Genomic DNA, 26641 nt, shown 5'->3' with positions numbered 1-26641 from the left:
GTGTAGGCAGCCAACACCTCACCCTCTGACCGACACCACAGAGGCAACAGCCCCAAGGTCACCACCCCCCGAAGCTCTGCCCCACTGCCCCCAGCCCCTCAGCCCCTTCAAGCTGCCATCTCCTCCCCTGAGAAGCTGTCTGAGTAACCAGTGCTGGCAATGTCTTTATTTGTTTTGCAGACTAATACAAGCTGCAGCTCCTCCTAGCTCCTCCAAAAGCCTTGGTAAATGACTCGGCTCTGCCCCATGTGCCCCCTGAGCAGCACGGCGCTGGCCAGCCCCGAGCACACCCCCAGTGCCAGCTCTCCAGCGTGAGCAGGGCTGCAGAAGGCCTCTCTCTCTCTCTCTTGCTAGCTTCATTTCCTCATGCACACCGTTGTGTTCTGCTTCTGACCCAAGCAGCTGTCACCAGTGCCCGTGGCTGCTCCCCAGGGCATGGCACAGCTCCGCTGCCTTGGCTGTGTGTCGCTTCCCAGCTGCCAGGAGCAGCAAGGTGCCTCTGTGTCTTCCGGGGTTCACTGGGGGTTGTGGAGTTGCCTACCAAAAAATCCAATTCAGAAGGCCCCCAAACATACCCCAGCTGCCCCCAGTCTTCTCTTCATCCTCCCCTAGACTGTGGCCCTGGCACTTGGGGATGAAAATGCTCAGGGGGTTGGAGCAGCTCTGCTGTGAGGACAGGCTGAGGGGGCTGGGGGTGTTCAGCCTGGAGAAGAGGAGGCTCCAGGGAGACCTCAGAGCAGCCTGCCAGTACCTGAAGGGGCTACAAGAAGGCTGCAGAGAGACTGTTTCCAAAGGCCTGCAGGGACAGGACCAGGGGCGAGATTTGAAGTTAGAGGAGACTGATATTGGATGTGAGGAACAAGCTCTGCACCAGGAGGGTAGTGGAACACTGGAACAGGTTGCCCAGGGAGGTGGTTGGGGCCCCATCCCTGGAGATACTCCCTGGAGCTATTCAAGGTGAGGCTGGACAGGGCTCTGGGCAGCCTGATCTAGTTGGGGATGTCCCTGCTGAGTGCAGAGGGGCTTGGACTGGATGAGCTTTGGAGGTCCCTTCCAACCCAACCCATGCTATAGTGTAATGGCCATGGTGGGTTTAGGTTGTTGGTTGGACTCTGTGATCTCAGAGGTCTTTTCCAACTGAAACAGTGGGAATCTATGATTCTATGACCTGTATGAAAAACTTGCTGTCCTTATTGGATCCCATTCTGAAGATGGAAAGGGAATTCCTGCTGCCAGTCAGAGCCACAGTAGGCTGCTTTTGTGGGTCCCAACAGGAGCAGTTAACTTTGCCTTAACTTTGCCTTCTTACACTGCCAGATAAACAATTTTTGCAGGATCTGAGAAACATTAACCCCTCCAGCATGCAGATTCTGCTCTTATTTCTGCTGAGTGAGGGTGAAGAAGGAAATGTGCAAGGCTCTCCATGACTCCAGTAAGGATTGCCCTTGGGACTGGCATTAACTAGTCCAAGAGCCAGGGATTGTTGGCCTTTTATCAAGAGTCACTCTGGGATAATCCTCCTTGGTGTCAGGAGATGCTGAGGGCAAGGTCTGCTGCCTGGTACCTGGCTGGGCAGCTGCCTGCCCAGGTGGCCCCTGGGAAGGGGACAGGACAGGTGCCCGGTGAGCGATGGAGGGGCTGCCAGGGATGGAAGAGGGACAAAGCACCACGGACCCAGGGCCTTGCCTTGGAATACCCTCAGTGGAGGAGGTGCTCCCCATGATCCCAAGAGGCAAGGCAGGCCTTTGCAGCTTTCCTGCTGGCCTCAAGGCTCAGTCACCTGCAGGTTTTACTTGCAGAAGTCCCCTCCCAGCTTGTTGCTTTTCCCAGCTCCGTCCTGTGGGGCTGCGGTGCCTTCCCGGACCCGCAGGAAGCACTGCAGGGAAAAGCTACCTCTGCTCTCTGATGTGTCCCACAGAGCACCACAGCCCACAGCTGCACCCCCCCCCTGCCCACCTGCCTCCTGCACCCCCCCTTGCTCTCCATCCCCCTGCTGCCCTGCCACGGGCTCCCCGGGCGCGGGATCTCCCGGAGCTCCCCGGGGTTATTTTTAGCCAGTGCAATGCAGAGAGGGCTCTCCGTGGTGCTATTTTTACAGCACTCATTAAAATGCTGGTGCTGAATATCCGGGTGGCTGCTCGCTTCTGCTCCTGTGCTGACTGCTCCTCTCTCTTTCCTGTTGCAGCACTGAAAAGCCCTTCCACATTCCATGAGCAGCGAAAAAGCCTGGAGCGAGCCAAGGTAACTGCTGCAGCCGGCCCCGGGGCGGCACACGGGGGCTTGCTTGGCACGCACGGCGCGGGGGGAAGCGCCTTCCACCGCTCTCCCCTCCTCTGGCACCCTCCCTTCAGGCCCTGAGGCTAAGGGTGAGGGTCAGGGCACCTCGCTGGGGCCAAGCAGCCAGGCCTCACCATGCTTCGGAGCAGCCTCTCCTAGCAGGCAATGTTTAAAAGAGCAGAGGGGCGTCTGTGCCCTGAGTGCTACCACAGCCCCTGGGATCTAGCTGAGGCTCAGGATGACACTGACATCCAGCTCAAGTCCCACCGACTGAAGTGTTGCTTTCCTCTCCAGGCCAGGTCCTCACCCTGCTCCTTGCTCTCCGCTCCTGCTCAAGCCAGCAGGGTTAGAGCAGGGCCGGCAGCGAAGAGGGCTGGAGGAGCCTAACTGCTTAGCAAGTGTGCATGAGGAACTCAGATGTCCTCTGTCACCTGGAGCCAGTCCCCAGAGAGCTCACAACTTGTCATCAGGCAGGAGCCTGGCTTTTAGCCTGGCCATTACGACACACAACGTCCAAGGGGCTAAGTGGGCCAGGCTCCCCCCAGCCCCATTATCTAACTGCACTCAGGCTTCCCTCAATATTGCTGAAGGCAGAGATAAGATAAGTAGCCATTTCCAGAACACATCCAAGCTCCCTGATGCCATCACTTTATGGGAAGTCCTCCTGGTGTGCCAGGCCCCCAGCAGCCAGCCTTGAGGGAGCTGGAGGGGCGTCCAGGGAAAAGGCAGCAATCAGCCATGAGGTTTTGCAGAGTTTTACTCCTCAAAGCTGCAAAACATGCTTGGAGCCACGTGGGAAAGGACCTTTCAGAGGAGGAATGATTGTGAAAGATGGAGAAGTGCTCTGCTGAACTTAAACACTCTCCAAATCACTTGCCCCGAGCCTCCCATGGTGACAAACGGCACAGAGCAGGGCTGTGACAAATGAGTGTGTGCTTCCCGAGCTCCCAGCCCTCCAGAGTGTCCCTCAGGTGTCATATTTTACAGTCTGAGTATACATTCATGTCTCTTTGCCTTGCTCTTCCAAAGCTTCCACTGGCTGCTTGCCTGGGGAAGAGGGGAGGACGGTCTGGTCTAGCCCAGCCTGCAGACAGCTCCAGAGCAGGCTGATGAAGGCACCAAGGAGCACAGCCCAGAGCAAATGTGCTGCCGGCCTGAGCTGTGACAGGGACAGAGCAGTGACAGGGACAGAGCAGTGACTCCTTCCAGATCATCCCTCTGCAGCCTTTGCTGTGTAGCTGATATTCACAGAATCACAGAATGTTAGGGGCTGGAAGGGACCTGAAAAGATCATCCAGCCCAACCCCCCTGCCAGAGCAGCCTCACCCAGGCCTCCCCAGAGCCTTCTATTTCTGTTCCTCCAAACTGAGGTTTGGCAAACAGAAAGCAGATAACAAGAAAAATGTTTTCCCTGTGAGGGTGACAGAGCCCTGGAGCAGACTGCCCAGGGAGGGGGTTGTGGAGCCTCCCTCTCTGGAGATGTTCAAAACCTGCCTGGATGTGTTCCTGTGTGAGCTGCTCCAGGTGATGCTGCTCTGGCAGGGGGTTGGACTGGGTGAGCTCTGGAGCTCCCTTCCAGCCTCTAACATTCCATGGGTCTGTGTTTCTGTGTCACTGCACTGCTCCCACTTCACCTGGAATCAGTTTGCCCTCACAAGTTCATCCCCTCTGCAGTCATCTTTTCCTGCTGCCCACCGATCAGCTGCTGTCTCTCTGTCCTCTGGTGCTGGCCACATCTGGTGGGACTCATCTCCAGCCCCTAATATTCTGTGATTCTGTGAACAAGAGCCACTTTCATGTGTTTTGAAAGCTCTTCTGTTTCAGCTGTTGCTAAAACAAACACCCCCAAGAAAAGCAAACCACCAAACCCACCACATCTGAAGGTTTTCTCCATCATTTGCTGCCTAGTGACACAAAAGCAGCTTCTAAACAGCAAAGGTCAAAAGGATCTGGAACCACAGCAGAAAGCCAGGCTGCCAGAAGGGAAATGCTCCACAGGAGCAATGCCCCAGCTGCAGGACAGCAAGCCAGGCTTAGCCCCAAGGCAGGAGCAGGATTAGCTGGGAAAGCCTGAGGTGAATTTAACTGCGCTGAGGTGCAGGCAGCAGCGTGCTCTGACCTGGCACAGGAGCCAGGCAAACCCCCATGGCCCCAGCGAGGGATTGTGCTGGGCAAAACAAGCTGGGCAAAAAATACAGGGGAGAAGGAGGGGAAGGAGTTGTAAAGGCTTCAGTAAATAAAGTGTCTGTTGTTTGTTTAAACATGTCAGGGGCAGGCTGGCAGCAGGCCAGGCCAGCAGGCTTTGAACTCGGCGTCCTGTAATAGATTGCTGACTGGAGGACAGGCAGCAGGCTGGCTCCTGAGGCAGGCTGGCTCAGCAGGGCTGTGCACTGCCCCCAGCACCCAGCAAGCCTGGCAGGGAAGGGCTGCAGGCAGCAGCTGTGGTGCCTCTGCCCCTGCCCCTGAGCAGATCAGCCCCATCTGGGTCACTCCTGACAGATGTCTGACCCCCGACGGACATCCCACCCCCAGCAGCCTGCTCCAGAGCTCTCTAACCTGTGCTGGGAGCAGGGCCCTGGTTCCCAGCCCAAGCTGCTCATCTGAAGTCTAAGGCCATCCCTTTCCCCCTGCATGCTTGCACAAGCAGAGCTGTTTGTTCTGGGAGCACTTGGAAGAGAGATCCTGCATCCTGTTTCCCTATAGGATACTGATGAACCTCCTTTCCCTTCAGCTCTCCTCCTTGATCCCCCTCTGGCCCAGTAATGACTCCTGAGCCATCATCCATACCCTGGATGGCACAGGGCACAGAATGAGACCTTGCTAGGCCTAGGGCAAATCCTTCACTGTGTCTCCCAGACAAGTGCCTGCTGGTCTGGGCACATGGCTCAGCTGCTGCTCACTGGACCCTCCAGAGCCTTTGAGATCATTTTTTTTCTGCTGCCTATGAAGTAGCTAATTTCTGCCTAAGTCCACTCTCCAGTGACCACTACAGAGGCATCTCTGGTGGCTTAAGTCTTTATCCAACCCAGAGCTGAATCAACTGGCTTAGCTGTGGATGTGAGCTGAGCAGAGTCCTTTCCAAATGTCCTTCTTGAAAGGTTATCAAAGGCATTTCAGATCACTCCTTCAATTCCACCCAGTCCTGTTCCACTGTGCTGTTAGCCTTGGCTGTTCCAGAGCTAAGGAGTCTGTCTGCTGCTGTCCAAGGCATTCAGGAATATTGGTAAGGAAAACTGGCAGGAAAGGTTTCTGTGCCACAGGATTTGATACATGCTGTGAGCAATTCCTAACTCCTCTGGTGACCCCCAGGTATGCTCCTTTTTTATGCTGGTCTTACCCAGACCACAATTCTCTGGCCTGCAGGGGAGAAAAGCCATGTGAGATAGTGGCCAAAGTCAAGCTACAAGACATCCATTCCTCTGACAGGAATCTGTCATCTCTCCATGCATGGAGCTCAGGTGTGATGTGCTTTGCCCTTGATGAATCCATCCTGGCTGTGTCTCAGCTCCTTGATACCTTCAAAACCTATTTATAGAGCTCACCTACTTGGCTCAGTACCTTGCTGTCCAGTTTAGAATTGTCTGATTTCTTCTCCCCACCTCACTTAGAGCATCTCCCTTGCCCAGTGTCCTGGCGCCTCACCAGGTAGTTGCTGTCACTCCAGCCTTGTGCATCTCAAACTCTTTGGGAACATTTCATTCATCTGAGTGTCCTCCAACCTGTTCTCCAATCTGGAGCTTCTCCTCCTTGGTTGCTGGAGGTCCTTGGCTTCCCCATGTGATGGACAGATGGCCATTTAGCTTGGTGGTGAGGGTGGTTTTAGAAGGCATTAAGCCCTGCAGGCATCCCAGCAGCATTCAAAACTATTTCTCCTCCTCGTGGAACACAAGCAGCACTTTCCACTGCCTTGTCCCAGCTACAGAAGTCCTTACAAAACCTTCTTCTCATGATCCTCTGCATATTGTCTTAATGGTTTTCCACTTCTGCTCCAGCTGCTTGCACTGTTCTCTTCTATTTACCCTTTAGATCTTATCCTCTTTGACCCTCTGCAACTTTTTGTGCTATGTTTTCTTTCATCTGAACTCAGCAAGCAGCTAAAAATGTGTCCAAGTTGTGCTCTGGTTCTTCTTCCCCAGGAGATAAGCTTTGCATGTGTATTCTCAAGGTCAGCTGCCCTCAGCACTGGCTTCCTTGGCCCCAGGGGTTGGCACTGTTGTACCCTGTGTGCTTTCTGCTCCTAAAGGCATGAGGCAGTTGGCACAAGGCTCAAGGACCACGTTCCCCTCAAGCTCAGCTGCAGTGATTTTCAAAGTGGATTTCCCAAGCTCACATCATAGCTATGGTGAGGAGCCAGAGAGCACAGGAGCTGCAAGACTGCAGCTAAACCTTGTGGCTGAGCTGGGTAATGAATCTGGCTATCTCCACGACTTGCTCAGGCTGGGGTCTCCCCTCCCTGTGCCAGGCTGCCACAGGAGCTGCCTGCTGCAGCTCTCTGAGGTTTCCTGGTCTGCTAATCTAGGAGCAGATCCACCACCCCCAGGGCTTAGGTCTCATTCTTTCCATGAGCTCTCAGAACGCTTCAGGCGCCAGCAGCCCAAGGTAAAGACCCAGCTTAGGAGTGGGTGCAGGGCACAGGCAGCAGCTCCATGCACATCGTTCCCTTCGGAACACCTTCTGCCCAGGAACGAGCAGTGAGCTCAGGCTCAGCCTCCCCAGCTTGTACTGAATCCAGGAGCAGCAGGGGACAGCAGAGGGGCAGATGCTGTCTGTGCCTTCCTGCTGCTCTAGCCAGGTAACTCTCTGCATTTGTGTTCTGCAGACTGAAGATTATCTCAAGCACAAGATCAGAAGCAGGCCTGAGCGATCAGACCTGGTCAATATGCACATTTTACAAGGTAAGCCTGCCTGAGCTTCTCCTGCTCCTTGAGTCTCCTGCCTCGGGACTTCTGTCTCTTCTGCCCCACTCAGCTTCCCTTCAGGACTCTCATCATTAACTCATCATCAGGAGAGGCAGATGGGAGAGGAGAGGGACACTTTGTATGGGATTCAGCCCAGACCTGGTCTTCAGGAGGCAGGACACAGATTTGATCCCTGGCAGAAGCAGGCCCAAGGCCCTCTAATCTTTCTGCCATCTCTGGCAGGGACCAGTCTGAGATGCTCTGGAGGACAGCAGGGTACAGGACAGCTGTGAGAGAGGACTCTGTTAGACAGAGATGCCAACATCTGATCCTCATGAAAAGCATACCCAGAGCAGTCCAGGGCACTGGAACCTCTGCAGCAGGTGGTTGCAATAGCCTCCAAAGCTGCACAGCCTTTGTTTCGCCATAACCCTGAATATTCTCAGTGAGCATCCACAGCCATGCAGCCAATGACCCCAGCACAGCCACAGGAAAAGGGGAGCCACAGCAGCTCTCCCCTCTCCCAGCCAGGGAGCTGGCACTGCTCCACTGCATCCCATCACAGACAGCAGAGCACTGCAGTGTCCCTCCTTATCTCCAGAGATAAGGAGCTCCTGAGAGACAGGGAGGATGTGCAGCCTCTCTCCTCAGCTCCTGTCAGTCGCCTGGAGGAAGCAGCTGGCTCTGGCAGCTCAAATGCTGGCCTCTGCTCTCAGAAGGATGAAATCCCTGCTCCTTTCTCCCCTGGCATGCAGGAGGGCTGAGCCAGGGGCCCATGCTGGGCTGGTGGCACTGCCTTGCTTTTCCTTGGGTCTCCATCCCTGACAGCAGAGCAGTGCTGCAGCCCTGGCACCACTGCCTGTTGAACAGGTGTGAGGTCTCTTTTCCTTAGGTTAAACAACAGGAGCAACACCACTGGAGCTGTGTAAGCCAGATGTGCAGGCAGCTGCAGTCATCAGCCAGAGGAGAGGTGGGGCAGAGGCTGTGTGCTGAGCAAGCTCCTGTGCCCCCCACACACACATCCTGGGCACAGCCTCTGCTCACAGCTCTGTCACACTGCATCTGGTGGAGGTGTGCCCTGGCCTGCCATGGACTCCATTGGGCTCATAGCAGTGCCTCGAGGTGGTTGAAGCTGGCCAGCTGAGACACTCTGAACCATCTAAGCACCTCACAGGCACACCTTGTGTCGCTGCCCACCCCGAGGAGCTCCCTGGCCCTGTGTGGTCACTGCCCTGTGCAGCGTGGGGCAGGAGGGACACTGGGTCACCTCTTCTGGCCTCCTGCAGACAAGCTGTCACCAGCATCAAGCTTTTGTTGCCTGCAGTGTCTCTTCTAGGAGAGTGTGCAGTGTTTGCAGGCAGGTGCAGCTCTCCTCACTGTAGACTCTGAGGGTATGGAGAGTGTGGTTTAGAATCCTGCTCCCTCTCTGCTCACCCCTGAGCCACCAGAGGAGCCACATCAGCTGTGCCCAGGACACCTTTCTGTTTAGTTGGCTACTCTTCTGTCACCACCCAACAACTGGGGACTCCCCTGCTGGGTTTGGTAGGGCTCAGCTTCCAGATCTAGCTGCTTTTGTTATGCTCCATTCCAGCTGCCTTTTGCTCTGAAGGCCTGGAGCAGTGCAGCCATGCCACCTCCAAACATCCCCTCCCAAAGACTCAGCTTTTGATCTTCCAGAGTAAACCATTTACTCCAGCTGTCAAACACCATTAATGGTTCTGCTCTCCTGCTGCTCCTCAGAAGCAGGGATCCATCTGAATTAGCTCACAAGGACCAAGGGCTCCTGGTAGGCAGAAGCTGGAGTTCACTTTTGGCTGGTTAATGAAGTTTCCATTGCAGATCATTCCTGGGCTCTGGGCAGGATGATCTGGTTGCAGGCTGGGTTTGCAAGCCCAGGCTGGATCTTGCTTGGGAGTGGAGAAGCTGAACTTAAGGCTCAGAGGAGGACTCATGCCCCAAACCCACCAGCCCTCTCCAGTCCAGCATCCTGCCTCCCAGCCCCAGAGCAGCTCCTGCTGTGCACTGAGCCATGCTTAGGCTTTGGCTGCACCCCAGAGAGGCTGAGCACATCCTCGCTGAGCACTCTGCTAACAGCCACCCCAGCTCCTCACCTGATGCCTTCCCTTTGGCCTTGCAGACTCAGCTGCAGAGGGGTCCATCCAGTCCACCCAAATGAAGCTGAAGAGAGCCAGACTGGCAGATGATCTCAATGAAAAGATTGCTCTCAGGCCAGGGCCTTTGGAGCTGGTGGAGAAGAACATCATTCCTGTGGACTCTTCTGTGAAGGAGGCCATCAAAGGTACTGCAAGAGACCAGGCTGTGTTGTGTGCACTGGCCAGGTTATCAGGATGGGGCCACAGGGGCTGCAGGGAGCCAGCAGCCTGCACTGAGAAGCTGCATCTATTGCTTCAGTTTGATGATTTCCCTAGCAAGCAGCCAGCACAGCACAGCACAGCCCAGGCTGCCTCACCCAGACTATGCAAAGAGAGCAAAGGCCAAAGCTGAACTGCTCAGCCATGGCCCCTCAGAAAGAACTTCCCTTCTCAAACCCCTTCCCAAGGCTTGCAGGGTGTAAATGGTGCTGCTGGACACAGGACACCTTCCTCCCTCTCCTGGGAGAGGACCTGGGTGCACACTGTGGTTGAGGCCAGCCTGGATTCTCCCATCTCCAAGCTTTTCCCCCCCAGTAGGTGGGGGGGTGAAGTGGACCAGTCCAGCCTGGAGAAGAGAGACCTTAGAGCAGCCTTCCAGTATCTGAAGGGGGCTACAAGAAGGCTGGGGAGGGCCTTTTGACAAGGGCTGGGAGTGACAGGAAGCTCTGAGCTGGAAGAGGGGAGACTGAGATTGGAGACAAGGAAGAAATTCTTGACTGTGAGGGTGGTGAGACACAGGAACAGGTTGCCCAGGGTTCTTCAAGGCCAGGCTGGATGAGGCCTTGAGCAACTTGGGCTGGTGAGAGGTGTCCCTGCCCATGCAGGGGGTTGGAACTGGATGATCTTGAAGGTCCTTTCCAACCCAAACCATTCTGTGGCTCTATGAGGTCAAGGTTCTCTTTGTTTCCCACTGGTGCTAGTGGTGTACAAAGCCAAACAGAGACCTCCTGGGATAGGGAAGCATCCCTGTGGTGCTAGACTGATGGGAGCCTGAGGAGCTGCCTGCCCCCCAAAGCAGGGCACACTCCTACACACCCAGCAGCTGACTTGTGCCCAGGCTTGGCTCTGCCCCATCACCTACCCCCAGCCAGAGGAGGGAGGAAGAATCCTCCACAATTACTTCCCCCTTGCTGTTGCAGGAGGCTGCTGTGGGAGCCCATACAAAGCAAAAAATGACTCTGATTTCACCCAGGTCCAGTGCCAGGACAAGGAGGTCAAAAAACAGGGGCAGGAATGGTCATAGAATGGGTTGGGTTGGAAGGTCCATTAAAGGTCATCTAGTCCAAGCCCCCTGCAGTCAGCAGGGACATCTGCCACTAGAGCAGGTTGCTCAGAGCCCAACCAACCTCACCTGGAATGTTCCTGGGATTGAGGCACGCACCAGAACTGGATTTGAACCCTCCCAGTACTCACAGCATCCAGTGACTTGCAGCCAACTGCCCCATGGCTCAGTTCTGGCACTTCAGCAGCACTTGGGTTTGAACTGTCCCAACGTGCTTCCATTGCTCCAAATCCCCAAGTGGGGCCTGCAGTGTTCTTTGGGAAAGGTCACTTGCCTGTGGCAGCATCCTGGAGTGCCAGGACAGCAGGCTGCATTTGTCAAGCCTGGGGCCATCTCTGCATGCCCAGGTTGACCCCTGGGTCACAGAGAGATGCTCTGCCCCTCAGGAACTCTGTTCTGGTGCTCCTGGATCCTCAATCCATGGAACAACCTCACATCAAGTGCCTGTTCTGGGGCTTAGAGCAAGCTGAGGACAGTGGCAGGGCTTTGGCACAGGGAGAGTCTGAAGGATGGGAGAGAGGCCAAAAATGGGAACTGAAAGTGGAAGAGCTTTGATTTTCCTTTCATCTCAGAAAGCAGTACGAATGCCATTAGATTTTTCCAGGCTCAGATCCTGCTCTGTGCTGCTCCTGCTCCTGGTGTCCCCTCTGTGGAGTGCACAGAGCGCTCAGAGGGAGGCTGCTGCAGCCTGGCCCTTGAGCCGCTGGGTTCCCAGCGCCTCGCAGCTTGCTTTCATCTTGGAAGGTGAAATGTTCCAGGGCCCTGCCTGAAGAGGGATGTTTAAGGAGAGTTGAAGTACAACCTCCCCAGCCACTTACTGAGGGAGAGCACAGTGGGGGGGGGGGGGAAATAAAAAGGGAAAAAAAAAGAAAATATTCAAATCCCTCCCATTTAGCAACATCTGAGGCAGGCTGAGCTCAGCTCCGGCCTCGAGCTGGGAGCCCGGGCCAAGGCGTTTGAAGTCTGAGCAGAGCTCCTCTCCAGCTGCCTTGTCAGGAGCTGGTGGTAAACAGACATTTACAGGACATAATTGTTAAAACAAAGAGTCTGGCTTCGAATGTTTTGTCCAACTTTAAATTTCTCCCTTTTGCAAGGTCCTCCTCACACATTGCTGAGGGAAAAATGCCTCCTGGCAGCCAGCTTTATCCCATGTAGGGTGAAACACGCAGCGCGCTAGGGTCAGACCTGAAGTTGCTCGGTAGTGGCGGGTGCCCCGGGAAGGACGTGGTGCAGCTGCACCGGGAACACGATCCCAGCTCTCAGGTTTCCGCAGGAGAAGAGCCTCGGGCCGCAGGATCCCCCAGCTGATCTCCGGAGCCCCGCGGAGGTGCCCTGCGGCGCTGCCCGTTTGGGGCGCGGGGCTGAGCCCGGCGCGGAGATGAGCGGCGGCGCTTGAGGAGGTTAAGCCTTTTGTTTTTGCAATAGCAGGGAGATGACAGGGCCTAAAATCATTTCACTTTAACCTTGGAATCTCGACTGTTTATGCAGTGGAAAGTTCAGCTGACGTGTTCCTCTAATCACCTCCGGCAGGGCGAGCAGAAAATGCCAGACCCCGACCAACGGCCCTAGCGTCCCAGTGACAGGAGGCCGCCAGTGCCCTGCATAGCTGAGCAGTGATACAAGAAGCCTTTTTTACCAGGTCCTTGTCATCACTCCGTCCAATACGCTGCAGAGGACAATACCCAGCATTAGCAACAGCCCCGAGCGAGCACCGCGCTGCCTCAGATTAGGGCAGAGACAGGGGACGGTGAAACAATAGGGTCAGCCCCGGGCTGGGTGAGAGCAGGACAGATAAGGGCAGCATTCCCCACCCGGCACAGCCCCTGGTATCAGGCAGCAGGATGCAGCACATTCCTGTCGTGCTCCAGGCTGCTGCTGTGTCCTGAGGGTCCCTTGGGCTTTCGCAGGGCTCAAGGTGTGGTTATTGCATGCCAGCCCCGTGGGTGCCTTGCAGCTGCAGAAGCGCTCCTCGCTGGCTGTCCCTTCTCCCGAGGGGCGATGCCCATGCTTGTCTGCAGGCATGGGGACAGCTCCCACCCGGCCCAGCTGGCTTGCAGGGTTGCAGCTCCTCAGGGGAGTCCTGGTGTGTGTGCTGCCTCTGGCAGAGAGGGCCCAGGCTCTGACTGCAGGGTCAGATGAGGAGCCCCTGCCCTGCAGCACAGGGAGAAGAGGCTCTCCAGGGGATGCAGCTGATCTCATATCCCCACCCCACTTGGTGGCTGGGCAGCAGCTCGGGGCAAGGAGCCAGCACTCCCTGTTTCCTCGCCCACCCTGGCACCATGAGCTGGAGCAGGCAGAGATAAGCCTTATCTCCCAGATAGGGGCAGGGGTTGGTGAGAAGCTGCACATTGCTCCACCAGCAGCAGGGACAGGTGGAAGTTTGTCCCCTTCCTATTTCCCCATTTGTCACCTCGCTATCGGCGTGCCAGGCTGCCTGACAAATGCCAGGCATGAGCAGGAGCAGATTACCAGCATGGTCACTCTGCTCCTTCCTCAGCCCCCACCTGCAGCTCTCCCCAGACTCACAGGAGACCTTTTCTTTCTCAGCACTTTATCTCTCAGCACACCCCAGGGGCTCAAGAGCTCTTGCCCATCTCGCTGGGAGATAGCATGGGGGGAGCCCTGCAGGGGGGAGAAGCAGGTTGGGGCTGTCGGGGAGGTGATGGTTTGAAGCACCTCACTTGGGTGAAGCTTGTACTCAGCTCTGGGGAGGCCACACCTGGAGTGTTGTGTCCAGTTCTGGGCACCTCAATCCAAGAGAGGTGTGGAGGTGCTGGAGCCAGGGCAGAGCAGGGCAAGGAAGCTGGGAAAGGCCTGAAGAGTAAATCTGATGGAGAGCAACTGAAGGAGCTGGGGATGGTTAGTGTGAAACAGAGGAGGCTGAGGGGAGACCTCCTGGCTCTCTGCAGCTACCTGAAAGGAGACTGTGGAGAGGCTGCTGCTGGTCTCTTCTCACAGGCAATTAGTGACAGAACAAGAGGCAATGGCCTCAAGCTGCCACTGGGGAGGTTTAGACTGGGCAGTAGGAAACATTTGTTCCCAGCAAGAGTGGTCAGGGATTGGAATGTGCTGCCCAGGGAGGTGGTGGAGTCCCCAACCCTGAAGGTGGTTTGGATGTGGTGCTTGGGGCTCTGGTTTAGGGGTGACCCTTGCAGGGTAGGGTTCTGGGTTGGACTTGGTGATCCCGAGGGTCTGTTCCAACGAGAATGTTTCTGTGGCTCTGTGACAGAGACAGGCTCGAGAAGCCTCTCTTCAGCTGCAGCCTGGTCCAACCCTGATGGCTGCTGTAGGTCACTCTGTGGGTGGATTTCAATCCTTTTGCTGAGGATAGGGCCCCACATATAGTGTAGGCTCCCAGTCATGGTGCCCAGCTGATGGAGAGGGTGACTCACACCTCAGCCCAACAGGGCACCAGCCTCCCCTGCCTGCACAAAGCCTCCTGCCCTGGCAGGCCAGGCTCCTCAGATGTCTCCTCGCTCCCTCTCACAGGAAGCATGGTCCGTGGCAGGTGCCAGCTGCTCTCCCACCAGCCTGGGACACAGGCTCACATCAGCTGCTGCCCTGTGCAGGGCTGGGGTCAGGAGGAGTCTGAGCTCTGAGCACCGCAGCCTTTGCCCACGGCCGGCTCTGGACAAGTGGCTGCAGGCACAGGGACATCCCACGGGGCTCACCCTTGTCCCTCCCACTGCCCCACTCGTGTCCTGCTCAGCGCCCTGACCGTATCCCCTCTCCTCTGGCAGGCACCCAGGTCAGCTTCCCCAAGCCTGCCGATGCCTTTGCCTTCGACGAGGACAGCAGCAACGATGGACTGTCCCCGGAGCAGGCCCGCGGCCAAGACTCGCCGGGCACCACCGAGCCGGCAGCGGGCACCAAGGCCCCGGAGCCAGCCCCTGCCGGGGCGCTGCAGGTCAGGCTCGGGCACCGGCACCGTGTGTACCCGGGGTGGGGACGAGACGGGCAGGAGGGCTGGGCCTCGGAACCGGCCCTGTGTCCGTGGGGTGGGCTCGGTGTCCCCGGCTGCGGGTGTGGGGGGTTGATGTGAGGTATCCCTGTGCCCGGGGGAGGGTGAGGGGTCCCCGTGTCCGGGGAAGGGTGTGAAGTGTCCCCGTGTCCGTGGAGTTTGGTGTCCCCGTGTCCGGGGGAGGGTGAGGGGTCCCTGTGTCCGCGGAGTTTGGTGTCCCCGTGTCCGGGGGAGGGGTGAGGGGTCCCCTGTGTCCGCGGAGTTTGGTGTCCCCGTGTCCGGGGGAGGGTGTGAAGTGTCCCCGTGTCCGCGGAGTTTGGTGTCCCCGTGTCCGGGGGAGGGTGAGGGGTCCCTGTGTCCGCGGAGTTTGGTGTCCCCGTGTCCGAGGGAGGGTGTGAAGTGTCCCTGTGTCCGCGGAGTTTGGTGTCCCCGTGTCCGGGGGAGGGTGAGGGGTCCCTGTGTCCGCGGAGTTTGGTGTCCCCGTGTCCGGGGGAGGGTGAGGGGTCCCTGTGTCCGCGGAGTTTGGTGTCCCCGTGTCCGGGGGAGGGTGAGGGGTCCCTGTGTCCGCGGAGTTTGGTGTCCCCGTGTCCGGGGGAGGGTGAGGGGTCCCTGTGTCCGCGGAGTTTGGTGTCCCCGTGTCCGGGGGAGGGTGTGAAGTGTCCCCGTGTCCGCGGAGTTTGGTGTCCCCGTGTCCGGGGGAGGGTGAGGGGTCCCTGTGTCCGCGGAGTTTGGTGTCCCCGTGTCCGGGGGAGGGTGAGGGGTCCCTGTGTCCGCGGAGTTTGGTGTCCCCGTGTCCGGGGGAGGGTGAGGGGTCCCTGTGTCCGCGGAGTTTGGTGTCCCCGTGTCCGGGGAAGGGTGAGGGGTTCCCCGCTGCACGTGTCTACAGCGCTCCCTGCTGGCCACCGCAGGTACTGCTGCCGCCGGCAGCCGGGGCGGGTCCCGGGAGGGTGGGGGACTGGGGGAACTGCAGTGAGCTGAGGTGGACTGAGACAGACTGGAGGCATTGGGAAGACCTGGACAGGGGAGTGGGAGGACCACAGGGGCTGGAACCAGCCAGAGGTGCACTGTGGGGACTGGGCTAGTCTGGTGGACACTGAGAAGCCAGCGGTGGACTAGGAGGAGAAGGAGGATTGAGGGGTTGGGGTGGAATAGGTAGGACCAGGAGACTACAGAGGACTGGGGTGAAGGGGGGAAGCAGAGGAGCAGGGAACGACTGAGCTAGCCAGGGGAGTGGGGATAATGGGCTGGGATTGGCATGGTGGCACTGGGATGGACTGGGAACATTCCCACCCCATGTCACAGCTCACCTCTCCCTTGCAGGATCACCCCCACAGTGCTGACAGCCACACCACAGACCCAGCCCCAGGGCAGGGCAGCCAGTGTGACAGCCCCAAGCAGCCAGCAGGGCAGGAGAGCCCAAGCCTCGCAGTGCCCTCTGCCGTGAAGGTAACTTACGCCTGCGCCACCAGGCTGCCCCCAGGCTGCCCCCAGGCTGCCCCCAGGCTGCCCCTGGCACCTGGCTGAGGCCAAGCCTCAAGCGCTGTGTGCTGCCCCCATGCGTGAGGGGTTTGGGGGATTGGCCTTCAAGGCTTGGGCAATGTGGGGAGCTAAACCTCGTGGTCAGAAGCTGCAGTTTGCTTCCATTTGTAACCTCAGGAGGTGCAGCATTACACCCTGCTAGAGGTGACTGCTCAGGGTCTGCACTGGCAGCATCCCCTGGGGCTGGGAGCAGGGCATACAAGGCAACACCGAAGCACCTTCCAGGCAAGGAGAGGCCTTCAGCTCATGTGCTCTCCAGCACAACTGAGAGGGAGCCCTAGGCAGTCCCCCACGCAGGCTCAGCAGCTCCTGGAGCTGCCTTGCTCTGTCCTGGGCCTCTGAGTTCCTACAGGGGTGGCAGGAGCTCTTCCCCCAGCTAATGCCTCTCCTTCTTGGTCCAACAGTCCAAATCCTCCAGTGACAACAAGAACCGTCACAAAAAGCCCAAGGACACCAAGCCCAAGGTGAAGAAGCTGAAGTACCACCAGTACATCCCCCCTGACCAGAAGGCAGAGAAGTCTCCCCCACCCATGGACTCTGCCTATGCCAGGCTCCTCCAGCAGCAGCAGCTCTTCCTGCAGCTCCAGATTCTCAGCCAGCAGCAGCAGCAGCAGCAGCAGCAACAGCAGCACTTCAGCTACCCAGGGATGCACCAAGGCCAGCTAAAGTGAGTGGCACTGTGCCAACAGCAGGGGTTAGTCCTGGCTCCCCCCACACTTCTGCTGTGCTCACCTGGGGCGGTGCAGGGGGGTGGAGGCATGCAGGTGAAACACAAGCCAGGGGCACAGCAGTCTCTGCAGAGCCACTCTGGCTTTGTGCACTGGCTGGGGCACCAGTGACCTGCTGGTGGGTCACCAGCAATCTCCTTACAGCCCAGCCTGGTTCTCCTTGGGGCTGGCAGTCCTTCAGTCTTCCTATTACAGGAGACAGACAGCAGCCCCAAGGGAGCAGAGATGGCACAGCTGGCACAGAGGCCAACATCTGCTTTGTTATTCCAGGCAATCCAATGAGCAAATGGTCAAAAGCTCAAATTCTTCATCAGCTTCTGTCACCAGCACCCCTCTCTCTCCTGTGAAAACCACCTTCTCAGGCCAGACTTGTGTCTCCTCCATCAAGCCAGGCCCTCTGCCATCCAACCTGGATGATCTGAAGGTGAGTACAGACTTTGCTGGTGCAGGAGCTGGTGCAGGGTCACGCTGCCCAAACGTGCTTTGCTGCCCTTGTAGCATGCAGTGCAATGCAGGGCAGGGCACGGCAGTGCCAGAGGCTGAGCTGGCACTGCAGAACCAGCATGGCATGAGCACAGCCAGGAGGACATCACAGCAGAGCTGGTCACTGTGGCAGTAGCTGAAGTTTTGCTGCTCTGCAGGGGGCCTCTGTGTGCCTTGCTCCAGAGCACGTAGCCTTAGCTAGGACTTGAGGTGGCTGCAGGCCAGGCCAGCAGCTCAAGGGCTAGAGGACAACCTCTGCTCCTGCAGCTCATGGCTCCACACCTTCTGTGGCTTTATGGTGGGCATCATGGATTCTGCCAGCAAACCAGCCAGAAGCTAAGAGGTCAGCACCACGTCCACTCAGCTGCTCAGTGGTCACTGCAGCCAGGCCAGCTCAGCTCTCTGCACAAGAAGGCATCTCCTGGGGGCTGCAGCTGTGGGCACTGCTTTGATAGCAGCTCAAGCTCCCAGGGAGCCAAGGCAGGCAGGGCAGGAGGGACAATCACTGACAACAACAGTCATAGAATCATAGAATCAGTAAGGCTGGAAAAGACCTCAAAGATCAACTCCAACCTGTCACCCAGCACCTCCTGACAGCTAACCCATGGCTCCAAGTGCCACATCCAATCCCTTTTTGAACACCTCCAGGGATGGGGACTCCATCACCTCCCTGGGCAGTGTCCTTTTATGCTCTGTTCCTGAGGCCTCAGCCATGGAGAAAGCCAAATCCTTTCAGGAGTCCCTAGAGACCTGGAGGCAATAAGATGAGGGAGAGAGAACTTGAGTTTGGCCATAGCTCAGATGCCTCAACCACGTGCAGACGCCTGACCATGGAGCATTTCCCTCCAAGACACATGGTCACATTCTCTGAGCTAAAGGATGCCATCAGCCAGCTCCTGGTCAGTGTGAAAGCCTTCTGCTGAGTGGAAAAGAGGCTTAGGGGAGACCTTGTCACTCTTTACAACTTCCTGGAAGGAGGGTGGGGGTTGGTCTCTTCTCCCAGGGAGCAGGCAACAGGCCTCAGATTGCACCAGGGGACATTTGGGTTGGACATGAAGAACAACCTCTTCCCTAAAAGGTTTGCCAAAGGCTGGAACAAGCTGCCCAGGGCAGAGGGGTTTCAGAGCCATGCAGTTGTGGTCTGAGGGCCAGGGTTTAGTGGTGCCCTGGCAGTGCTGTGGTAAGGCTTGGACCAGATGACCTGAAAGGTCTCTTCCTGCGATTCTATGTCACCTACTGCCAGGAGGTGAATCTTGGGTTACCTCCCTGTCCCAAGGACCACTGCTGGTTTCCTGGAGGAAGAAGGGAGGCTTTTCCTGCTAGGAAAGGTGAGATGCTGCAGGCCATGCAGTGGTCAGGGCTGTGCACGGTGACTGCTGGCAGCAAGCCGCCGAGGGCCAGACCTCTGCCCTGCCTGCCAGCTGAGACTTCTCGTCGGAAGGTTTGGCGTCCACAGGGCTCCTCTGCCCCCGGGGCTGACGGTCGCTGGCTTTCCCTCTAGGTGTCAGAGCTGAGGCAGCAGCTCCGGATCCGAGGCTTGCCGGTGTCGGGGACCAAGACGGCGCTGATGGACCGGCTGCGGCCGTTCCAGGAGTGCGGCGGCGGCGCCGTGCCCAGCTTCAGCGAGATCACCACCGTCACCTTCCCGGTCACGCCGGCCAGCTCCCTGCCCGGCTACCAGCCGCCGTCCTCCGCCAGCCTCTTGTCCAACGGCTTCTACCACTTCGGCAGCACCAGCTCCACGCCGCCCATCTCCCCGGCCTCCTCCGACCTCTCCGTCAGCGGCTCCTTGCCAGACACCTTCAACGACGGCCCCATGGCCTCCCCGCAGTTCGGGCTCCAGCCCTCCCCGGTGCCCGGCGGCGCTGAGGAAAGCCTCATGGGCAGCATGAACGGAGGCAACATCCAGCTGGAGCTGGAGGGGGTGGACACGGAGAAGGACAAGATGCTGGTGGAGAAGCAGAAGGTGATCAACGAGCTGACGTGGAAGCTGCAGCAGGAGCAGCGGCAGGTGGAAGAGCTGCGGATGCAGCTCCAGAAGCGAAAGAGGAGCGGCGGCCTGGAGGAGAAGCAGCAGCCCCCTCAGCACTTCTTTGGCGTCCCCATCAAGCAAGAGAACGCAGTGTCCAGCTGTCCCTTCGCCTCCAAACAGACGGCCGTGAAGGGGCAGGGCGGCAGCTCGGAGAAGCTGAGTAACTGCGGGGTGCAGCTGCCCCACGCCGTGAGCCGCTGCCTGGAGCCCGCGGGGCAGGGCTCCGTCTCCTCCTCCACCTTCCTCAGCCCCCAGTGCTCCCCCCAGCACTCTCCCCTGGGGCCTGCCAAGAGCCCCCAGCACATCAGCCTGCCGCCCTCCCCCAACAGCCACTACCTGCTGGCGCTGTCGCCCGGCGCTCCGCCCGACGGCCAGGGCGGCTCCCCGCACGGCGCCTGCCTGCGCCCCGCGCCGGTGAGTGGGGGGCACCGGGGGCGCGGGCTGGGGGCCGGCAGCCAGGCCGAGGCCTTGCCCCGCAGCCTGGGGCCGCTGGCGCCCGGGGTGGGTGCCACGGGGGCCTGCCCGGAGAGGCGAGAGTGCCCCAGATGGGCAAGGGGTGGAAGCTGGTGGCGCCGCAGGGTCCTCGGCAGGGTGTCCCCCGGGAAAGCCTTGCTGCCACAGCACGCAGTTGCACCGCACCACAGCACAGGTCCTGCGCCCCGTGGAGCCCAGGCACAGCTCCAGCTGCCCTGAGGGGGCCCTGGCACAGCACACTTTTTCCCCGAGGGGATCCCAGCACTGCTCTCTGCCTCTGGGTGAGCACTGGCACAGACCCCTGTGTCTTGGGAGAGTCCTGGCAGAGCATCCTCTGTCCTGTGGAGCCCTGGCACAGCTCCCTCTGCTCCTGGTTAAGCGCTGGCACAGCTCCCTCTGCCCCTGGAGCAGTCCTGGCAGAGCTTCCTCTGCCCTGGGGGAGCACTGGCACATCTTCTTCTGCCCTGGAAGAGTCCTAATCCAGCTGCTTCTCCTCGCAGGGGAGGCCCTGGCACAGTTTGCTGTACCCCTGGGGAAGCTCTGGCACAGCTCCCTCTGCCCCATGGAGCTCTGGCAATGTTCTCCTGGCCCCATGGAGCACTGCCATGGGTCTCTCCACACTGGGAAAGCCCTGGCACAGCTTCCCCTACCCATGGAACCCTGGCACAGCTGTATCCAGAGCAAGGAAGCTGTGGCACAGATCCCTCAACCCCTGGGAGAGCCTTGGCACAGCTCCTGCAGCCCTGGCAGAGTCCACTCAGTGCTGCTGGGCTTCTCAGCATCTTGCTGAGCCACTGCAGCCCCTCACAGTGCCTGAGGGGCTTTGAGCACTGGGCTGCAGAGCAGTTCCCCTGGAAGCCTTCTCTTGGGAAGGCAGAGCAGGACCTGCAGTTGGGGGTCTGCAGCAGACAGGGTTTGTGCCTCCCACCAGGCAACCAGCAGAGCAGAGCTGACCCTTCAGCAGCCACCACCCCACCCCCTGGGCAGGCACCAAGGTTTGGAGAGGGGCAGTCACAGGATCACAGCGTGGCAGGGGCTGGAAGGGACCTCTGGAGCTCACCAACCCCCTGCCAGAGCAGGGCACACAGGAACACAGCCAGGGGGGTTGGAAAGTGTCCACAGAAGGAGACTCCAGAACCTCCCTGGGCAGCCTGCTCCAGGCTCTGTCACTCCCAAAGCAGAGAATTTCCTCCTCATGCTTAGATGAAGCTTCCTAGGGTCAAGTTCATGCCCAGTACCTCTTGTCCTGTCACTGGGCACCACTGAGCAGAGCCTGGCCCCATCCTCCTGGCAGCCACCTCTGAGATATTTGTAGGCAGTGATGAGATCCTTCCTCAGCCTCCTCCTCCCCAGCCCCAGCTCTCAGCCTCTCCTCACATGAGAGCTGTTCCAGTGCCCCCAGCATCTCAGTGGCCCTGCACTGGACTCTCTCCTGTAGTTCTTTGTCCTTCCTGGGCTGGGGAGCCCAGAACTGGACACAGGAGTCCAGATGAGTAGAGCAGAGAGACAGGAGAACCTCCCTGGGGCTGCTGGCCACACTGCTCTTAATGCACCCCAGGATGCCTTTGGCCTCTTAGCCACCAGGGCACACAGCTGGCCCCTGGCCATCCTGCTGGCCTCCAGCACTCCCAAGTCCTTTTCCTCAGGGCTGCCTTCCAACAGCTCTTGTCCCAACCTGCACTGTCCCTGGGGGTGCTCTTCCCCAGGTGCAGAATCCCACACTTGTCCATGTTGAATGTCATTGAGTTTCTCCCTGCCCAGCTCTCCAGCACAAGCTGCAGCTGCTAGCAGCCCAACCTCACCCAAGCCAGGGTCCCCCAGGCAGCAGCAGGACCTCTCCTCTGGGCTGTAAAGCCCCCACGGGGAGTGCAACATGCACGGTGCCTTCAGGGAGCCGCACAAAGCCCCACGGCAGGGACAGCACCGCCAAAGGCTCATGGCTGGAGCAGGGAACTGCGGAGAGCACAGCCAGCAGCGTGCCCCTGGAGCTGGGCACTGGCTGCAGTGCTGTGAGGAGGCACAGAGGGGACACAGGGTGTCTGAGGGCTGTGTCCATCAGGAGAGGGCAGGAGTTAGCTGCTGAGTGGCAGCCAGAAAGCAGTCAGACACCCTGCTGGATGGGACAGCATCTTCTGGGCTTTCAGGGCACCAGCCCATCCTGGGGTCCTGATGTCCCACACCACTCCCCCAGGGCTTTGTGTGGTCTTCGTTGGGGTGCTGAGTGCTGCATGAGGCTCTTGAGCATTCCCAAACCACCTCCCCTCTGTGGCCCCTGGGCAGAGTGTTCTGTGCCACTCCATCAGCCTCAGCTGCAGCAGATCCCACGTGGGGAACTCTCTCCAGTGCTCACCAAGCCTCTGCCTCAGGGGAGGGTCTGCCAGCAGCCCTGGGCCCCCTGGTGCTGGTGCCTTTAGGAAAGTGCAGTGATGCTGCTGGGAGACACACAGCAGGCTCCTGCTGGCAGGGAGCTGTGCAGAAGCTCTGGCCAGCCCCAGGGCAGGATGCAGGGGCATTGTCCCCAGGGGGCTGCAGGGGGCAGGATGCAGGGGCATTGTCCCCAGGGAGCTGCAGGGGGGCAGGATGCAGGGGCATTGTCCCCAGGGAGCTGCAGGGGGGCAGGATGCAGGGGCATTGTCCCCAGGGAGCTGCAGGGGGGCAGGATGCAGGGGCATTGTCCCCAGGGGGATGCAGGGGGCAGGATGCAGGGGCATTGTCCCCAGGGGGATGCAGGGGGCAGGATGCTGGGGCATTGTCCCCAGGGGGATGCAGGGGGGCAGGATGCAGGGGCATTGTCCCCAGGGGGATGCAGGGGGGCAGGATGCAGGGGCATTGTCCCCAGGGGGATGCAGGGGGCAGGATGCAGGGGCATTGTTCCCAGGGAGCTGCAGGGGGGCAGGATGAAGGGGCATTGTCCCCAGGGGGATGCAGGGGGCAGGATGCAGGGGCATTGTCCCCAGGGGGATGCAGGGGGCAGGATGCAGGGGCATTGTCCCCAGGGGGATGCAGGGGGGCAGGATGCAGGGGCATTGTCCTCAGGGGGATGCAGGGGGCAGGATGCAGGGGCATTGTCCCCAGGGGGATGCAGAGGGGCAGGATGCAGGGGCATTGTCCCCAGGGGGATGCAGGGGGGCAGGATGCAGGGGCATTGTCCCCAGGGGGATGCAGAGGGGCAGGATGCAGGGGCATTGTCCCCAGGGGGATGCAGGGGGGCAGGATGCAGGGGCATTGTCCCCAGGGGGCTGCAGGGGGCAGGATGCAGGGGCATTGTCCCCAGGGAGCTGCAGGGGGCAGGATGCAGGGGCATTGTCCCCAGGGGGCTGCAGGGGGGCAGGATGCAGGGGCATTGTCCCCAGGGGGATGCAGGGGGGCAGGATGCAGGGGCATTGTCCCCAGGGGGCTGCAGGGAGCTGCAGGGCATCGCAGGCCAGTGCGAGGTGCTGGCCCCAAAACTCAGTGTGTCCTGAGAGCCCTGGGAAGAGGCAGTCTGTGGTGGGCACTGAGCAGAGGGTCGGTGGCAGGGTGAAGGGAACGTGGTGCCATGCTCCCTGGATCTGCCCTTCCTGTCCCAGGTCCCTGGCAGTGCTCACCTGAACACCGCTGCCAGCCCCCTGCTGGAGTGGCATCTCTGCTGCATGGCACACAGCCACTGATGGGGTCTGGAGCCACTGACCTGGCTGCTGGCCACAGGGACTCTCCTGCTAATGGCCTCTCCTCTCCTCTTTGTCGTTGGCTGCAGCAGATGACACGAAGTCAGCAGATGGACGAGCTCCTGGACGTGCTGATTGAGAGTGGAGGTAGGCACAGCTCCCCTGCTCCCCTCCAGGGCTCCCTCCCCAGCCAGTGCTGGCCCCTGGGGCTCAGTGCCCACTGTGCACCACGGCAGGGCTGCCTGAGTTGAGGTCAGCTCCCATTTGCTCTCCCTGTGCCGGCAGCCACCGAGCTGGAACCCAAACCATACTGCGTGCTGGAGCCTCTCCTGCACACAGCCCTGGGGAGGTGGCCTGGGCTCAGCCTGCGCAGAGAGCAGGGACGGCAGGGACAGGAGGGCAGCAGCCCTGGGCACAGCACTGCCAGCAGCCTCCCCACACACACCCCACAGAGCCCCCAGTACCCCAGAGCTGCCAGTGCCCCCTCCCAACACCGCCAGTGCCCCCTTGTGCAAAGTGCTGCCTGTGCCCCTGCCCTGCCCGAGCCATGCCCAGCCCCGCGGGGACAGCTGCCAGCGCTCCTGCCCTGGGGACTCTGTCCAAGACCAGGGCAGCCGAGGTCAGCAAGCAGGAACCCGGGAAGCTTGCCACAGGGAGGGTGGGCATCAGTGCCAAGCGGTCTGAGCAGGGAGGGGGTCTCCACGGCCACGCCAAGAGCCCAGGCAGGTGCTGTGGCGGTGGCGCTGTGCCCAGCAGCGCTGGAGGCCCCCCGAGCGCCTCATGCCCCTCTCGTTTGTTGACAGAAATGCCAGCCAATGCCAAGGAGGATCGCTCCTGCCTGCAGAAGGTGCCTCAGATCACGGTGTCCACAGGGAGCGCCAGCGCTCCGCTGCCCAAGCCCTCGGCCCCCTTCGAGCAGGTGTCCTCCGCGCAGCTCTCCTTCGAGCACTGCCCGGGCAGCGGAGATGCCCACCTCGAGGTGCTGCTGAACGCCCACAGCCCCCTGGGCAGGGTCGGCGAGATCGCCCTGCTGAAGATGGGGGCGGAGGAGCCCCACTTCGAAGGGATGATGGAGGGGTTCAACGGCAAAGCCGCCGACGAACTGCTCACCTCCCAGGAGATCCTGCAGACCCCGCTCTCGCCCATGGAGACGCAGCTCTCCCCTGCCCCTGCCGACGGCCCCGCGCTGCAGATGAGCTTCACCGAATCTCCCTGGGAGACCATGGAGTGGTTGGACCTCACCCCCCCCAGCTCCGCCACCGGCTTCGGCTCGCTCACCCCCGCGGGCCCCAGCATCTTCAACATCGATTTCCTGGACGTCACTGACCTCAGCCTGAACGGCAGCATGGACCTGCACCTGCAGCAGTGGTGAAGGAGGGCGCTGGGTGCGGGGCGCCGGGGGCAGGGCGCTGCGAGCCTGCCGCAGCCGGCGCAGCCTTTCTGCCTCAGCAGAGCCCCCGCGGGGCTGATGTGCCACATCCAGGGGCTGCTGGAGTCATCTCCCCAGCAGACAAACTTGGTTGAACTTCCAGTGGCTGCAAATCCACAGCACAACAGCTCTGGTGCTTTGGTTCTCCTCCATCACCACGTCCCCTCCGGGGACAGCAGTGCCTTCCACCACACTTCTTTAGAGATTGCCAAGGACTTTGGTTGCCTTTCTTGTGCCTTTTTTCCTCCCAGTGTTAGCAGTCACTCTCCTGAGAACTGGAGCAGCTCATGACAGAACTGTGTGGGGAGGAGACCTCACCAGGGTAGCAGTGGGAAATCGTGGAGAGGAGAACCCATTGCTGCCTGCTCCTCCCCTCCTGCTCAGCCGTCCCGCTGGGCTCACCTTGGCCGTGCCTAGGCCAGGGGCTGTGGGCACAGGGGGGCTGTGGGCAGAGAGGCTGTGCCCAGCCAGGGGTACAAGCACACTTCTGCATACAGCCAGGCTCACCTCGTGTCCTTCCTCCTGCCCCACAGGCTGCGTGGCCCAGTCCCTGCACAGCTCTGCTGCGGGAGGATGAGAGATGGAGGCCACCCTGCTCGTGGTGCACCTGGTCATGTCCTGACGGTGCCTAGGGGACTGAAAGCTGAGGAATTGTCCTGGCTGCAGTCTGAACTGAATCAGGCTGGAGCCTGTGAGCTTGCAGCAGAAAGCTCTGGATGTTGGCTGCAGCTGCTCAGGCTGCAGGTGCAGGCATCAAAGGGATGGAGCAGCTCAGGGGAGCTGCCATGTCCCAGCTAGTATGGTAGAGATGGAGAGATGTGTAAAGTGTTTTGGTCCAAGGCAGGGGCAAGTTGCATGGAAACACAGGCAGGCTGTGGAGGGGCTGTCCTTTGCACAGCCAGCAGGCAGGCTGGAGCTCCATCACCTTGCATGACCCCTGGAAGCAGGAGGAGCTAGAAACGGACACTCAGCGGCCGGCGCAGGGGGCAGGGCTGAGCAGTGCCCTGCGTGGCTGCAGCTCCCTGGGAACCTCTGCTTTTGTTGCCTCCACTCCTCTGCGATCCATCCCTCCATCCTTCCTGCCCTTCCCCCTTGATCCCTAGCAGCCATCCACTCCTTGCCGAGCCCATTCCGGCGTCAGTGCTCAGCCAGCCCAGAGCGAGGCGGTCTGGAGAAGAGCTGTGAATCACCGAGCCGGGAGGAGCTCATTCTCCTGAAGCCAGCAGAGAGGGAGGGATGCTCCCCGCAGCGATGCTCCCGCGTGGAGCCTCCAGCCTTTCTCCGAGGAGTCTCTGTGCAATAGACCTCTCAGGCTCTGGCGAGAAGGAGCCTTCGCTTTGCTCCTTGGCTTCCGGCAAGGAAGCTGCAGGCTGTGTGGCGCAAACGTCGCCTCCTCTGCGGCTCGACGTGGGCTTGGCACCAGCTGCTGCCGACAGAGACTTGAACTACGGACAGCCTGAGCGTATTTAATATTTGTCTGACTGGAAGGACAGCACACGGGCGAGGCAGCGGCCGGGGGGGGTCCCGCGGGGCCGGGGGGCTGCCGGGGGCTCCCCCGGGGACCGCTGGAGCTCCGCAGCCCCCAGCCCTGCCGCACGCTGTACAGAGCAGGGGGCGGTAGCTTCCGAGTCACTATTTAAAGCACCACTTTTCTATTGTACAAAGGGTCACAGGGCACCGCTAGGGTAGGCACTCACGGGGTGCAGTTTTGTAACAGAGATTCTTTTTCTAAGGGAGG

At 59.7% G+C, this 26641-nt stretch overlaps 1 protein-coding gene across 1 annotated transcript; it reads left to right on the top strand.

Annotated features, from left to right (window-relative positions):
• Positions 1 to 7141: 7141 nt before the first annotated feature.
• On the top strand, positions 7142 to 24846 carry MYOCD (myocardin). Its single transcript, XM_054170683.1, has 9 exons — positions 7142 to 7172; positions 9313 to 9474; positions 14351 to 14517; positions 15892 to 16017; positions 16515 to 16777; positions 17109 to 17262; positions 18823 to 19767; positions 23564 to 23621; positions 24278 to 24846. Exons 1-9 carry the CDS (start codon positions 7157 to 7159, stop codon positions 24844 to 24846), a joined length of 2460 nt encoding a protein of 819 aa, XP_054026658.1. The 5' UTR covers positions 7142 to 7156.
• Positions 24847 to 26641: the final 1795 nt, after the last annotated feature.

This window comes from Dryobates pubescens, chromosome 20, assembly GCF_014839835.1.
Source record: "Dryobates pubescens isolate bDryPub1 chromosome 20, bDryPub1.pri, whole genome shotgun sequence".
NCBI classification, from domain to species: Eukaryota; Metazoa; Chordata; class Aves; order Piciformes; family Picidae; genus Dryobates; species Dryobates pubescens.
The sequence above is the reverse complement of the archived record's forward strand: the minus strand, read 5'-3'. Positions and strand labels throughout refer to the sequence as shown.